General features: G+C 51.0%; 1 protein-coding gene across 1 annotated transcript; it reads left to right on the top strand.

Annotated features, from left to right (window-relative positions):
• Nucleotides 1-1,508: 1,508 nt before the first annotated feature.
• On the top strand, nucleotides 1,509-11,620 carry LOC141026924 (uncharacterized). Its single transcript, XM_073503808.1, has 2 exons — nucleotides 1,509-2,383; nucleotides 11,533-11,620. Exons 1-2 carry the CDS (start codon nucleotides 1,509-1,511, stop codon nucleotides 11,618-11,620), a joined length of 963 nt encoding a protein of 320 aa, XP_073359909.1.
• The last annotated feature ends 3,810 nt before the right edge of the window (nucleotides 11,621-15,430 follow it).

The raw sequence follows: 15,430 nt of genomic DNA on the forward strand, positions 1-15,430 counted from the left end.
GTTGTGCCTTGTGCCAGCTGTCCCAAAATATCTACCCACCTAACGATCATATCATTGAAGGGCATTTATGTCTTATCATGTCGGGCTGCTCCCTAGTCTATAAATAGCCGCCCCCTACAACCACTAGCTGGTTGGCTGCTCCGAGAGAAACTGACACTTGTCATTTGAGAGCATCCCATCCTCCGAGGACTTTGAGCGAAAATCATCGAGTGAGGAAAACCCAAACCGAAACACCTACAAACCCAAAGTGATTGAGCATCACGGAAGAGATTGATCCTGCGTGGATCCGACGCTTGTTACCTTTGAAGACTGTGCTTCTTCCAGACGGTTAGGCGTCATGGTCTAGAGCATCCAAGAGGAATTGTGGATCGCCGAGTGACCGAGTCTGTGAAGGTTTGGAAGTCATCTGAAGACTTACCACGAGTGATTGGGCGAGGTCTGTGTGACCTTAGCTCAAGGAGAATACGGTGAGGACTGTGTGTCCTCAGGTTTAAATACCTAGCCACTCCAACCAGACGTACAACTAAGACGGCAGTTGGAACTGGTCTACCAAATCATTGTCTTCACCAAGCTTACTGGTTCTATTTCCTCAACTCTTTCATTTCCTCATAACTGTGCACTTGTTCATATCTGTGTTTGAAGACTTTGACTGAAGACTTTCTCAATTTCCTTAGTTCAATTTCTGCAGTCTGTTTGTCTTCATCTTGTGTTATCCTGTGTTTACGCTTTCTGTACTCAGTGCTTGTCTTCATTTCATCATGATGAGTATGCTTGTGTTCTGTTATGTTTACTTTTGAGTACTTATTCCGCTGCAAGTAGTTCTTCGCTATGGAATTTCCTCACCAGCAAATTCCTCAGTGAAGAATTTATAAAAATTGCCTATTCACCCCCCTCTAGTCGATATAACGCACTTTCAATTGGTATCAGAGCAAGGTACTCCCTTGTTCTGTGTGATTTTGGTTTAACCGCCTGGAGTTTTAGTTATGTCGACCGCAGGTATGATCAAGGTCTCTGCTGGGTGTCCTACCTTCGATGGGACGGACTACCCCTACTTGAAGAATAAGATGCGAATGCATCTTGAGGCAATTGATAACGATCTCTGGTATGTTGTGGAAAATGGTGTTCCCTCAGTCACACCTTCTCTGAACGCTACTGATGTGAAGAGATTCAAGCAACCCGATTCTCAAGCGAAGAACATCATATGTGGCCATCTGAGCAAAGGCCAGTATGGAAGAGTGAGTGCTTTGGAAACTTCTAAGCTTATCTGGGATAGGCTGTCCAAAGTGAATGAAGGAGTCTCAACTCAACGTGACTCTTGTGTTGACGTTCTTCGCAATCTCTTCAACCGCTTCAAAAGACTCGACAATGAAAATGTTCAGGAAACCTTAGATCGCCTCACTGACATCTCAAATGAGCTTCAAGCACTTGGTGCCACTGACATCACCGACCATGAGGTGGTGAAGAAATTGCTGAGATCGCTTGATTCCTCATTTGACACTCTGACATTGATGATACAAGAACGTGCTGATTACAAGTCACTTGATCCCGCTAATATCCTCGAGAGGCTAAACACTCATGAGTTCCAGCTTGCTGAAAAGAGAGATCTCTATGGTTCGAGCTATGGCAGACCACGTGCCCTGAAGGCCAAGGCTGTCTCTGAATCTGAAGGTGAAGATTCTGGTAGTAGCCTTGGTGATCCTGAAGAACTGAGCCAGGAGCTAGCACTGCTCGTGAAGAAATTCCAGAGGTTCTCAAGACGTGGTCGCTTTGGAAGATCCTCAAGGAGCAATGATTCCTCATCCATTGACTACAAGAAGAGGCTATGCCACAAGTGCAAGAAACCTGGTCACTACATTCAAGATTGTCCTCTGTGGGAAAAGGAATCAAAGAAGAAGAAATACAAGGATTACAGTTCTAATGATGCGAAGAAGAAGAAGAAGAAATCTTCAAAGTCTTCATCATCAAAATCCTCGAAGTCTTCATCTCACAAGAAGAGCAGGTCCAAGAAGGCTCAGGCATTCATTGGCAAGGAAATGGACTCTACGGCTGAATCTGAGGAACATGAGGAAGAGGAGGCATCTGAGGAGTCCGAGTCTGGTGTGGCGAGTCTAGCTCTCGCTACTGCATTCGTCAGCAAGTCTATCTTCAACTCTAAAGAAAATGGCTCCATTAACAAGGCTGATGAAGACAATGATGACTATGCTCCCACCTATTGCTTGATGGAAAAGGGTGCCAAGGTACTCAAATATACCTCCTCTGAATCAAGTGAGAATGAATCTGATGAAAACCTCAAGCCCAGCTACTCTAAACTTGCTAAGATTGCTGTGAAACAACAAAAGGCTTTTGAAAAGGTTCAAAATATGCTAGACAAAAGTGATGATATGTTGGGTGAAGAAATGGATCGCACTAAAACCTTAACTGAAAATCTTCAGAGACTTCAGTCTAGGTTTGAAAACCTTGAAGGTCATCATAACACTCTCTTATCTGATCATGAGAAGCTTTCTTATGAATTTCTTCAGAGAAAACAAGATCTTGAAAAGCTAAGAGTGAGTTATGAAGATCTTCAGAAGGAGCGCGATTCATTGCTTGCTCAACATATCAGCGCTTCTCAGGAAGAATTTGTTCCTCCATGTTTGAATGCATTGAACGTGAATCTGCTAATTCTTCCCCTGAATGTTCAAATGCTTCCAATGCTGCAAATTCTTCACCTGTCTCTGCTATCACTAATTCCTCACCTGAGGACATTGCTAGTATCACTGATGATGCAGGGCTGAAGGAATTGTACATGACAGGCATGTACAAAAGCCTCAAAGGGCATCAGACTCTTTGTGATGTGCTTAAAAAGCAGATCCTCAACAGGAACCCTAGGAAAGAGGGTATTAGCTTTGAGAGGAAACTCAATGCTGATGGTACATATTGGAAGCCTGAGCAGTACCCCAAAACCTCATGGGTTGCTGCAAAAGGACCTCCAGTTGATCCATCCAATTTATCTGACTTTACATGTGAATCTCCTCATTCTTCAAATGAGTCATTTGACTCCAACTATAAACTGTTCAAAAATCAGGATGGTGAAGTATTTGCTAGATATGTTGGCACTAACTGCAGGAACGGTTCCCCTATGAAGAAAATCTGGGTTCCCAAAAGATGCCTCGAAAGTCTTCAGGTGAATGTCCTCATGACATCACTTGTGAAGAATAGGAACCCCAGATCAAATTCTTCATATGGACCAAATTCTTCATATGGATCCAAGTCCTCATACGGACCAAATTCCTCACGTGGATCAAATTCCTCAAAAGGATCAAAGTCCTCATATGATTATCATCGTGCTAACACCTCTGTTTCGCAGGGAAGAGCTAAGGTCTATGAATATGAGCATTATTCTTCTAATCATTATGTTCATAAGTCTTCGAAGAATTTCTCTGCTTATTCATATGCTTATCCTAACTCCTATGTGAAACGAAATGGACTGGAATCTATGCCACCTTTCTCATATGGAGCTCGCAGAGTGATGAACTCTTTGCCACCCCTTCAGATGTGGGTGGTGAAGAAAAAGAACTAATGTCTTATGCAGGGTCAGGTCTCCAGACGTGCTCAAACGTCTGAAGAATTTGCTGGAGACCTGAAACTGCCTGAAAGGACGCAGGCTAATCATGAAGAAATGAACTTTCATTTCTCACGTCCTCTACTGCTTTATCTGTTCTATTGCTTGATGAAACTGATCTGATGAATTGATGTCATATTCTTCACTGATGAAGTATATGAGTTCGTAAGCTGCACTAATTCATCTGCAGGATGATCAACCCAAAGCCACTGAGTGGGTCCTCGATAGTGGATGTACAAATCACATGACTGGTGACAAGAATATATTGATGGATGCTCCCTTATCTCCATCGCATCTGAAGCATATCATCTTCGCTGACAAAGGCAAAAGCAAGGTATTGGGTCTAGGTAAGGTTGCGATCTCAAAGGATCGGCACATGGACAAAGTCATGCTTGTCGAGTCCTTAGGATACAACCTCATGTCTGTCTCAATGCTTTGTGATCTTGGTATGGTTGTTGTCTTTGGCAAGTATCGTTGTGTTGTGATCATGGAAGCTGACAATTCCAAAGTCTTCAAAGGCTTTAGGAGAGAAGACTTCTATACTGTTGATTTCTCTACAGGACCACAACCAGCTGTGTGCCTACTTGCAAAAGCTTCAGAAGGCTGGCTATGGCATCGACGACTTGGTCATGCAGGCATGAGGAATTTGCACACGCTTGCAAAGAAGAAGCATGTCATTGGCATTGAGAATGTCAAATTCCTCAAGGATCATTTGTGTGGAGCCTGTGAAGCTGGAAAGATGACCAAGGCCAAACATCCAGCGAAGACAATCATGACTACCACTCGACCATTTGAATTGCTTCATATGGATCTCTTTGGTCCTAACCATTATTCTGCAGTCACAAATGATGCATCTCAATATGGCTTTGTTATTGTTGATGATTACTCTCGTTACACATGGGTACATATTGTCATTTACAAACATGAGGTGCAGGAAGTCTTCAAATGATTTTCCTCGAGGGCTTCAACCAACTTTGGTGTGAAGATCAGGCACATCAGAAGTGACAATGGAACTGAGTTCAAGAATTCTGGTCTTGATGACTATCTTGATGAACTTGGTATTACTCATGAGTTATCTGCTCCTTATACTCCTCAGCAGAATGGCGTCATGGAGCGCAAGAACATAACTCTTGTTGAGATGGCTCGCACTATGCTTGATGAGTACAAGACGCCTCGTCGTTTCTGGATTGAGGCAATTGATACTGCGTGCCACATCATCAACAGGGTATATCTTCACAAATTCTTCAAGAAGACTGCCTATGAACTCCTCACTGACAAGAAACCCAATGTGAGTTATTTCAAAGTCTTCGGTGCTAAATGTTGGATTAGAGATCCTCATAACAACTCTAAATTTGCACCGAAAGCACATGAAGGTTTTATGCTTGGTTACGGAAAGGACTCGCACACCTACAGAGTCTTCAACAACGTTCTTCACAAGGTTGTTGAAACTGTAGATGTGCGGTTCGATGAAACTAATGGCTCGCAAAGAGAGCACCTACCTTCTGTGCTAGATAAACAATCACATGAGGAATCTATCAAATTCAAGGCTACTGAGGATGTCATTCCTACCGAAGAATCAGCTGAAGAATTCATTCCAGAACATGAAGAACGTCGAGCTGGTGCACCTGAAGAAAATGGTGCTGAGGAAAATGGTCCTGAAGAAAATGCTGATCAAATTCCTCGACGACAACCCGCTCATCCTCGCATTGCAAACGAAGTGCAAATTGAGAGAATCATCGATGACATTGAAGCACCAGGTCCTCTCACACGCTCAAAAGCTTCACATTTGTCTAACTTTTGTGGGCACTTTGCTTTTGTCTCTATCACAGAGCCCACTAAGGTAGATGAAGCATTTGTGGAGCCTGAGTGGATTCAAGCTATGCAAGAAGAATTACATCAATTCGAGCTCAACAACGTCTGGGAACTGGTCAAACGTCCAGATCCTCGCAAGCACAATATCATTAGCACAAAGTGGATCTACCGCAACAAGCAAGATGAAAATGGCCTTGTGGTGAGGAATAAGGCACGGCTTGTAGCTCAAGGCTACACACAGGTTGAAGGAATTGATTTCGATGAAACTTTTGCACCTGTTGCTAGACTTGAGGCTATTCACATATTACTTGCTTATGCTAACCATCATGATATCACTTTATATCAAATGGATGTGAAAAGTGCATTCCTCAATGGTAAGCTTGAGGAAGAAGTATATGTTGCTCAACCCCTAGGTTTTGAAGATCCAAAGCATCCTGACAAAGTCTTCAGACTCAATAAGGCCCTCTATGGCCTCAAGCAGGCCCCTCGGGCGTGGTATGATACTTTGAAGGAATTCCTCATGAAGAAAGGCTTCAAACCCGGTTCACTTGACCCAACTCTTTTCACTAAGTCTTATGATGGTGAATTGTTTGTGTGCCAAATATATGTTGATGATATTATCTTTGGCTGTACTGACCAACGTTACACTGACGAATTTGGTTATATGATGAGAGAGGAATATGAAATGTCTATGATAGGAGAGTTGAAATTCTTCTTAGGTCTTCAAATTCGTCAACAGCGCAATGGCATATTCATATCTCAGGAGAAATACCTCAAGGATGTACTGAGGAAATTCGGCATGCAAGATTGCAAAGGCGTCAAAATTCCAATGCCCACAAATGGCCATCTATGCACTAATGAAAATGGTATTGACTTCGTTCAAAAGGTATACCGCTCCATGATTGGTTCTTTATTATATTTATGTGCATCTAGGCCAGATATTATGCTTAGTGTTTGCATGTGTGCCCGATTCCAAACTACACCGAAGGAATCACACCATATGGCTGTGAAGCATATTCTTCGATATCTAGCTCACACACCAACACTTGGATTATGGTACCCCCAAGGGCTCGGTTTTTGATCTCATTGGATATTTAGACTCTGACTATGCTGGTGATCGTGTGGACCGCAAGTCAACATCTGGCACATGTCATTTCCTCGGACGATCTTTGGTCTGTTGGTCCTCGAAGAAACAGAACTGCGTATCACTGTCTACTGCTGAAGCTGAGTACATTGCTGCTGGTTCTTGCTGTGCTCAATTGCTGTGGATGAAGCAAACTCTCAAGGACTACGGCGTCAACGTGAAGAATGTGCCTCTCTACTGTGACAATGAGAGTGCCATCAAGATTGCTCACAACCCAGTTCAGCACTCGAACACAAAGCACATTCAGATTCGTCATCATTTTCTTCGTGATCATGTGTTGAAGGGCGACATTTCTATTGAGCATGTGAAGTCTGAAGAACAGCTAGCCGATATCTTCACTAAGCCCTTGGATGAGAGGAGATTTAGCAAGTTGCGGTGTGAGCTAAATATCTTAGAATAGTCGAAAGTTCTTTGAAAAGGACACTCATCCTAACACTTATGCAAAATTGATGACTTAGATGTGCAACACATGAAGAAACTTTTTCTTCAATCAATGAAGAATAACACTCTAAGTGTGAAGAAATTAACGAAGAATTTCATTCTCAGAACCCTACGACAATTGTACATGGTGTCTGAAATCATCATTCTTATACGGTGGGTCACGCCACCACAAACGTTGAAAATCTTCGATTTGAGTTTTTCCTCAGTTTGAAATTCCTCAGTTGTTCATTTTTCTTGATCTTTGCATTGTCTTCACTGTTTCCGTCGTTTTTCTTCATTGGCTATATATATAAGAGTTTATGTCCTCTACAGCATTCAATTATGGCTAATTCTTCAAGTTGGTTTTTCTCCTAAGTGAATGTGATCGGACCCTTCCCCCTCTATGCTATACTCAACCCAATCTATTCACAAATTCTTCATGTGCGTTCTATTTGAAACTCGTTCAAAATCTTCATTGTGTTCTTGTCAGCTGAAGAATTTGCGAACGGAACTTCTAACTTATCTTATCCAAATTGGATTGAGATGGATGGTTGTGCTTGAAGTTACGAGTCTGTGACCATCGGATTCACCTCACGATAGTCAACCAGTGAATCAAAGGCCTTATAGGTATTCACACCACCGGATGAATTTTCGGCTTTGCCGCTCAAACCGTTCCGCATTCCACGAAATACTTATCTATTTACCCACGATCACACACGATCTCCACTTCTCAGTATGTGGGTGACACATGTCAAGCGAATGAGAAGGGTCAGGGGCACGTTCGTCCTATTTCTTCAGGCGAACAGTTTTTCACCGTGGCTATATACACCCCTCCCCTTCCTCACTTCTCTTTTACTCGGCTCGACCTCACCCCCGCTCGAGCTTCTCAAACCCTAGCGCCGCCGCTACTTCATCGTTGCCGGTGAGGAAGAGCTTCACTGCCTCGACCTCGTCGCCGTCGTACTCGCGCCGGCTGCGGATTTCTTCACTCCGCTGCCGCCGTAGTAGTCTTCCTCTGCCGAGTTAGGGCGTGGAAGATCTGAACTGACGAACTTCACATCTCCACCTCTCAGTTCGTCGTGTTCTTCGTCTAGGGTAATTAAAATTTACTTTTATCGCCCTCTTTGATTCAAATGATTTCTACAAAATCTTCAAAGGTGTTTATTCTTCAAACTCTTCACACACTAAACACCTCACATGTCATCTGTTCTTGATTCGTTTCTCTAAGCAACAATTTTTCTTCAAGATTCCTTAATTGTGTGGATCTTCGATCTATACAACTCTGGAACCTAAGACAAAGAACGCTTAGTGAAATTCTTCAAGACTCATCTGGTCAAATTCCTCAAACTTGTTCTTTTTGAAAAACCTTTTGAGTACGCATATGACCTCTCCAAATTCCTCGCAACTATACTCTGTTCGCAGGTACTCATGTCCGCTGCTGAATCACTAGGTTCTCATCAACTTAACTCATTTGCAGCGTTCCTTGAAGAAAAGTTGCATACATCTTCAGAGAATTCCATTGTTCAAATTCCTCAGCTGAAGAAAATGGTTGATGGAAAGAAGCCACAGAAAGGAGGAAAGAGGCCTGAAATCAATACTACTTTTGAGATCCCCGATGACATATACAAAGACTATTGCACTCCTGATGAGGCCAAGTTTGGTAAGGAGGACAAGAATCAGCGCAAGGTGCGCATCCAAAGGATAGAGAGGAGATGGGCAAGAGAGTGGAGGGAGTACAGATATGTTACTCCCAAATACATGAAGAAATTCGCGCTAAATCCTCCATGCCCAAGACCTTCGTTGGCACCTGGCCAAGAAGCAGATCCCACCAGCCTCAAGCGCGGTGAGGATTATCCTGATGAATGGGCCAAGCGCCAGGCCAAATTGTCCAGACAAGCCAGAGAAGCAGTGAGGAAATTCAACGAAGACTTTGCTGCTGCTGCTGAGGCCTCTGTCAAACCGAAGAAAGCCATGTCTGTCAGATCTGGGGTTCCGGCAAAACCCTTAAGGTTCGAACTTTGGGGTGCGCGCGAAGTTCTTTCCCTCCTACCGATCTACGCCCTAGCTCGCTAAGATCTCGCGGACGAACTCAACGAACTCGCAACACAGAAGGACACGAGGTTTATACTAGTTCGGGCCACCATTGTGGTGTAACACCCTAATCTAGTGTGGTGGTGGTGGTAGATTGCCTCTTGGGCTGATGATGAACAGTACAAGGGGAAGAACAACCTCCTGAGGTTGAGGTGTTCTTGTGCTCGGTGAACTTGTGGGTGTGAGGATGGGATGGATCCAATCCAAGACTAGTTGCCCCTACCGCGGTGGCTAGTTCTACTTATATAGGCCCTGGTCCTCTTCCCAAATATTGAGCGGGAAGGGAGCCAACAACGGCGGGCAATTTGAAAGGGGACAGCTAGTACAAGCTATCCTGACAAAAGCGGTCTTCGCCTGCAAAAGGCTCTGGGGTGACGCCGTCTTGGGCTCCATGGTGACCTCCGTCCTGCAGGCCTGCTGGTCTTGGTCTTGTTGCACCGATATGGAAACCTTTGCCTGATGCCTTGGTACTCCGCGCCTGCGCCTCCTCCCTTAGCACCCAAGAGGAAACAAGGACAATGCGCGCGCTGGCGCCCGCCTGGTGTTGATCGTCATGGCTCACGTCATGAGAACCTCGCGAGGTTGGCCCCGCCTTGATATCTCCGCTCCTCGCGAGCCTGCCTGGAGAGGTAGCTCCTGAGGAGGTCTTGCATCGTCCGCCTCGCGAGGCTTGGCCCCTCGCGAGGGTCTTGAATGCCTTGTTGATGAAGATGGGCCGTACAGGCCTGCTAGAAAAGCCACGCCGTGGGCCACAGGCAGGCAAGTCTGGGGACCCCCGTTCCCAGAACGCCGACAGTAGCCCCCGGGCCCAAGGTGCGCTCGGGCTTGGCTTCGAGGCGAAGCCAAAGGTCAAGCGCGGAGTGCCGCGGGCCCCAAAAGCTTGCGGCCTCGGTCGACGCATGGCGGTTGATTGGACGTGGGCATCTGCGCTTCCCACGCTGACTCGGCAACTGCTCAATTCGACAAAAGGCCGGTGCAGACAGTGCTTGCCTTCATTGCTTCTTCCTCGCCTTGCTCCAGATCCCCTTTCTCGCTCCTCGCCACCGCTACCTCCAGATCTGCTCCAATCTCGCTCCGCATCTGCGACCCATGGCGCCGCGCCAGGTCAAGACTTCCTCGGCACCGGCTTGGTATGAGCCGGCTCTTGAAGCGCCCACCGTCACAGAGAAGAGCCTCGCCTCCGTGCGCCTGCTGACGGCGGGGGAGGGCAATGAGTGGGGGAAGACGGAGCTCCGGCTTGCCTCCGACGTGCCGGAGCCTGAGGGAAGCACCTTCTTCCCCTTCTTCTCGAGCAGCGTCGCCGTCGAGTTGGTTCCTCCCTTCTTCGATTTCTTTTACGAGGTCCTCGACCACTACGGGCTACTGGCGTTGCACCTCCATCCCAACTCTATCCTCCTCCTGTCCATCTTCGCCTATTACTGCGAGGCGTACCTGGGCGTGATGCCATCCGTGGCGCTTCTGCGCCACTTCTTCTTCCTTCGCATCACCGATGGACAAATCTCCGGATGCGCCAATTTCGTCGCGTCTAGCAAGGCCAACTCAATCTCGAGCACCGGGAAGAGGGCCGGCAATATCCATCCAAATGGGTCATGATGGACGCCAAGCGCACCCATCCGTGTCTGGTGTTGCCAACGGAGGCGCCCCAGTCCAACAAGGGGTGGCCCAAGGCGGAGCTTGCTGATGAGCGGGCGTCGTCTGTGTTGAGGCAGATGGCGACCGACTTGAAGCCGGGCAACGCGAAGGCGGCCAAGGTGACGGGGGTCATGCTCCTGAGGGAGTTCTTGATGTTGCGAGTTGCCCCACTTCAGGCACGCGCGCCCCCCTGTGGGAGCTTGAAGAAGAGGGGAACAAGACCCGCCTGAGGCCGGGGGCCCTGCCTGGCGACGAACTGGCTGCTGTCCTGCGCCTCATAGTTGGGGACAACCAGGAGTACCCGCCTAGCGCCTTCGTTCCTTTGTTCCACCGCAGGGACTGGGAGGAATTTGTCGCCTCCAGGCCGACCTTTGACGCGCGCGGGCTGGTGCCGCCAGCGCTCACAGGAGCCCACGTAGCACCAAAGCCGGTGGAGGTGTCCTCTGACGAGTCTCGTGGGGAGGAGGAAGAGGAGGTGGACTCGGAGAAGACTCTTGAAGAGGTGGGGGAGACTTCTCCTCTGAGCAAGGCCGAGATCCTCCGCGCCCTGCCTGACGACGCCGAGGCCGACGCTCGTCGGGGGAGAGGGAGCAGCCCCTCATCCCGACAAGGGGTAGGTCGTCGTTGGTTCCTCGAGATGCTGCCTCCGTCTTGACGCCTCCTGGGGCCGCCTCCAGCCCCCCTGCTGCGCCGTCTTCTGCCCCCGGAGCCCGCGCGCCTACTCCCCAGGCTCCGAGGCTTTCAGGCTTCAAGCTCCCCAAGCGGAAGGTGGAATACGTCGCGGTGGACCAGTAAGTGCTTGATCTCCGTCTTGTTTTTGCTCATGTCGCAGCTTCCTAACCTTCGTCTTGGTTGTCCAGGCTGCTATCGGCGGCGAAGAGGAGGAAAGAGGGTACCACAGCTGCGCCCCCTTCTGCTGAGAAAGGAGATGTTAGCGCTCGCACCTCCCCAACCCGATCGTCTTCGTGAGGCCAAGAGGAGCATCGCTGGGAGGAGTCAGTCCCCGCGGCCCCTCTGGCTCCTGAGGTGCCGGCGCCTGGCTCGGCTGAGGAGGTCCCGACTGCTCCCAAACCCGTAGTCTCCCAGGCCTTGGTGACGACGTCGCCTCCTCCCACTGCTGCACCTCCACTCCCAGGTTCTTCTGCTCCTGCCGCTGTTCTAGAGCGCGCTCATTTGGAGATGACCCAGTTGCAGGCAGATATCCTGAGCGCGAACCCGCGCCTGGTGGCCAGACGCCTAGAGCTGGGCTCTGGCTGGCTTCACTCCGACTTGGCGGTTCGCACGACGCTGAGTCAGGCTGCGGCGTCCTCCGAGAAGGAGAAGCAGAGCGCTGCCAATGCTGCAGCCGATCGTGAGGCGGCACTGAAGGACGCCAAGGCCGCCCGCGACCACTGCCGAGAGCTGGAGGACGAGCTGAAGAGCCTGCGCGACAAGCATGACGAAGAAGCACGCTGCCGCCAGGTGAAGGAGGAGGAGATGAAGGCCCGGGAGGACGCCGTCAAGAACCATGACGCTGAGCTGGGGAGTTGGGGAAGACGCAGGCCGGCGAGCGCAGCCGGCTGGAAGAGCTGGAGCGGAAGGTGAAGGCGAGGGAGGCCGATCTTGATGCCAAGGCGCGGGTCCTGGCCGAAGACCGCATGGCCTTTGCCGATCTCGAGAAGAGGTCTTGCGTGGCACTGAAGACGCTCTACGAGCACGGCTTGGAGAGGTCGCTGGCCACCGATGAGGACGGCCCCGCCCAGCTGCTTCCTCTCTTGGTGAAGGCGCTTGAGGAAGTCGTTGATGGTGTCGGTCCCATGGCGGAGGCAGAAGCCCGCGTCCTGTCTTCAGCGGCATTGACTCGCGTCTTCAGCCATCTGCACCTCCGCGACCCCAACGCTTGTCTTGACGAGCTGCTGGAGCCTGTGGCTGATGACCACTGCACAGCCGCCGCCACAGTTGTGCAAGGTCAGGTGGAGGCCCTGCTGAAGAAGTTCCGCGGCTTTGTCTCCGCACCCTTGTCCGGCGATGCCGCCGATCCTGCGGCTGGTGGTGCACGCGAAGATGGCGTCACCCACGGAGGAGCACCTTCCGCAGGCGATGGCGGTGTCCAGGGGTGACCTGCGGCTACTCTCCTGTTTTGTTCCTGCAACATGCATCAGGCCTCGTGGAGGCGTTTATACTTTTCATTTAATATTGTGAGGACAATATGTTTGTAATATTTGCTTCGAGATTTTGTGCTTTCCTTCCTATTTGCTTTGTGTTCTGCGTCGGCAAAGCCCGGCCCCGCGTATACCTCAACCGCCATTGGACCGACCGGAGACCAGGACGGACCAAGGAGTGAGGGGCTACGTGACCAGTTAGGCTCCTGAGTCGCGATGCTCACGAGTCCCCCTTGACGCGCAAACAGCTTATAGGGAGAGTTCGCGAGGATAGATTAATGTTCTACGTCGGCAGAGCCCGGCCCCGCGCATACCTCAACCGCCATTGGGCCGACCGAAGACCAGGACGGACCAAGGAGTGAGGGGCTACGTGACCAGATAGGCTCCTGAGTCGCGATGCTCGGGAGTCCCCCTTGACGTGCAAACAATTTCCACACCTGCCCTCGCCGAGGCCTCAGGAGGGGCGTGCGACGACCAGGTCCGGGAGACCTGGTTGGGTGGTGTGCGCTTGGGCGTGACCCAAGCGTAGCCCCCAGGTCTAGGAGACCTGGTTGGGTGGCGTACGCTTGGGCATGACCCGAGCGCAGCCCCCGTGCCCAGCCCCCTCGCGCGGCTCTCCTGAGGGGAGGCGTTGCGGTGAGGCCGGACGCTGAGCTCTGGGGCTCCCTGAGGTTGGTGCGACCATGAAGCCGCCCTCAGTTGTTTATTACCAGCGCGGAGCATAGTGCTTCTGCTTGTGCACGGGCATAGCCGCTCCTCGGCAGTGTTGACGGCCAGCGCGGAGCATGGTGCTTCCACTTGTGCGTGGGAGGGGGCCTCCGGGAGGAGCCCCCGGGGCGTGTACAACCCCGCCCTGACATGTGGCTTGCACGGCAGGGCTGCGAGGTGTATCTGGGCACTCGTGAGCCAGTGCGGGACTCACGAGGCCCTACCTCAAGGCGGGTTGCGCCTGGTCTTGAGTCTTGATGGCTGTATGTTCTTGCAATGCGGTTAGGTGCAAGCACTCTACGTCTTCAGGTCCCGGCCCTCGAGCGAGCTCAGCCGCCGCTGGTATGCCAGGTCGCGATGCTGTGGTCAAGGCCAAGGGTGAGAGCTGGAGAGCCAGTAAGAGCTCCTGAGTCGCGATGCTCAGGAGCCCCCCTTTTAACGCGCAAGCGAATTGCACGGGGTTAATGGACCCGTGGCGGGTGGTGATCGAGCAGGTGAATATCATAGGTAGATTAAGCATGGAAGGCAAATCAGCTTGGGTAAATGCATAAAGATACATGCCACTGGGTCAGGCCCGAGCAGCTTGGGGATGATGCAGCCCGAGGGGCGCCCCCAACAGAGTAAACTGAAGACATAAGCAACAGGGATACATGCCACAGGGACGGACCCACGCGGCCTGGGAATAATGCAGCCCGAGGGGTGCTCCCAGCTAAATGAATTTGGAAAATGTCACCTGGTTCTATCGACGAAGAAGGGTTGGTGCAGCTGAAGGCGTGCAGCGAAGGGGTAAATCCTCATGAGCCACCGGGACCCTGAGCCTCGGGAGGCTCTGGGGGCTCAGGTAGTTCCCTGAGGACCGTCTCCATCTCTGCCAGGACAGCGCGGTGCCTGGCCTCCTGAGCTGCCAGGACGCGCTGCAAGTTGCGCTGGTAGACGAACGACACGCTCGGCAGGTCGAAAGGCATGCGAACGTAGCTGTGTGGTGGACCCTCGCAACGGCCCATGCGCAAAGGCCAGAAAGGCTCCTGAGATGCGGCCCTGTTGAGCCCTGGAACGTTGATGCAGACGCGCAGCACGACATCCTCGCCTGGATGGGGAGTTGCGCCTCGTGAGCGGCGATCGCCGCGTATGGCCCTTGCGTCTTGCAGTTCCTGAGTGGTCTTAGGGATGAACTCCTGAGTGGTGGGCGCTCCTTGCCCTGTATTCTCCTGAGGGAAGCGTGCCGCAAAGCACGCCTCCAAGTGGTGCCCAAGCGCCTCCCTCATGATGTTGGCAAGGTCTGAGGCCCTCCAGAAGAGAGCCCCCGAGCCCTGCCCGAGGAGGGCGCCGGGCGCGCCTTCCTATGCGATGGAGGGAGGCGCCCCTGGAGCGGGCGCTGATCCTGACGAGGCTCCAGCCGCGACGCCATCCTCCTGAGATCCTGCACGGCGCAACTGCTTCTTCTTCTTAGTGAGGGCCTCAGAAGAGCCTTCGCCCTTGCTGTCGGGGTCGTCGATTGCTGCAGCTTGGAAGGCGTGCTCGAGGGAGCACACCGCATCTCTTTCTTCACATGGGATCGTGATGATTCCACCGCTTCCCGGCATCTTGAGGACATTGTAGCCGTGGTGGGTGACAGCCATGAACTTGGCCAGGGCTGGATACCCGAGGATGGCGTTGTACGGCAGACGGATGTGCACGACGTCGAAGTCGATAAGCTCGGTGCGGTAGTTCTTGCGTTCTCCGAAGGTGACAGGGAGGCGGACCTGCCCTATCGGTGTGGTGGAGCCGTCGGTCACTCCTGAGAAAGGCTTGGTAGGCTGAAGCTGCTCATATGGCACTTGGAGGTTGTCGAACATGTCGACGGACAGGACGTTGAGCCCTGCGCCGCCATCGATGAGGGTC

The sequence above is a fragment of the Aegilops tauschii genome, chromosome 7, assembly GCF_002575655.3.
Source record: "Aegilops tauschii subsp. strangulata cultivar AL8/78 chromosome 7, Aet v6.0, whole genome shotgun sequence".
Classification (NCBI taxonomy): Eukaryota; Viridiplantae; Streptophyta; class Magnoliopsida; order Poales; family Poaceae; genus Aegilops; species Aegilops tauschii.

Bases quoted from the DNA above. Each gene is read 5' to 3' on its own strand.
- LOC141026924 (XM_073503808.1), top strand. From the start codon at position 1,509: ATGATACAAGAACGTGCTGATTACAAGTCACTTGATCCCGCTAATATC. The intron at 2,384-11,532 runs GTTGGGTGAAGA...CTCATGTCGCAG, and splicing joins CTAGACAAAAGTGATGATAT to CTTCCTAACCTTCGTCTTGG.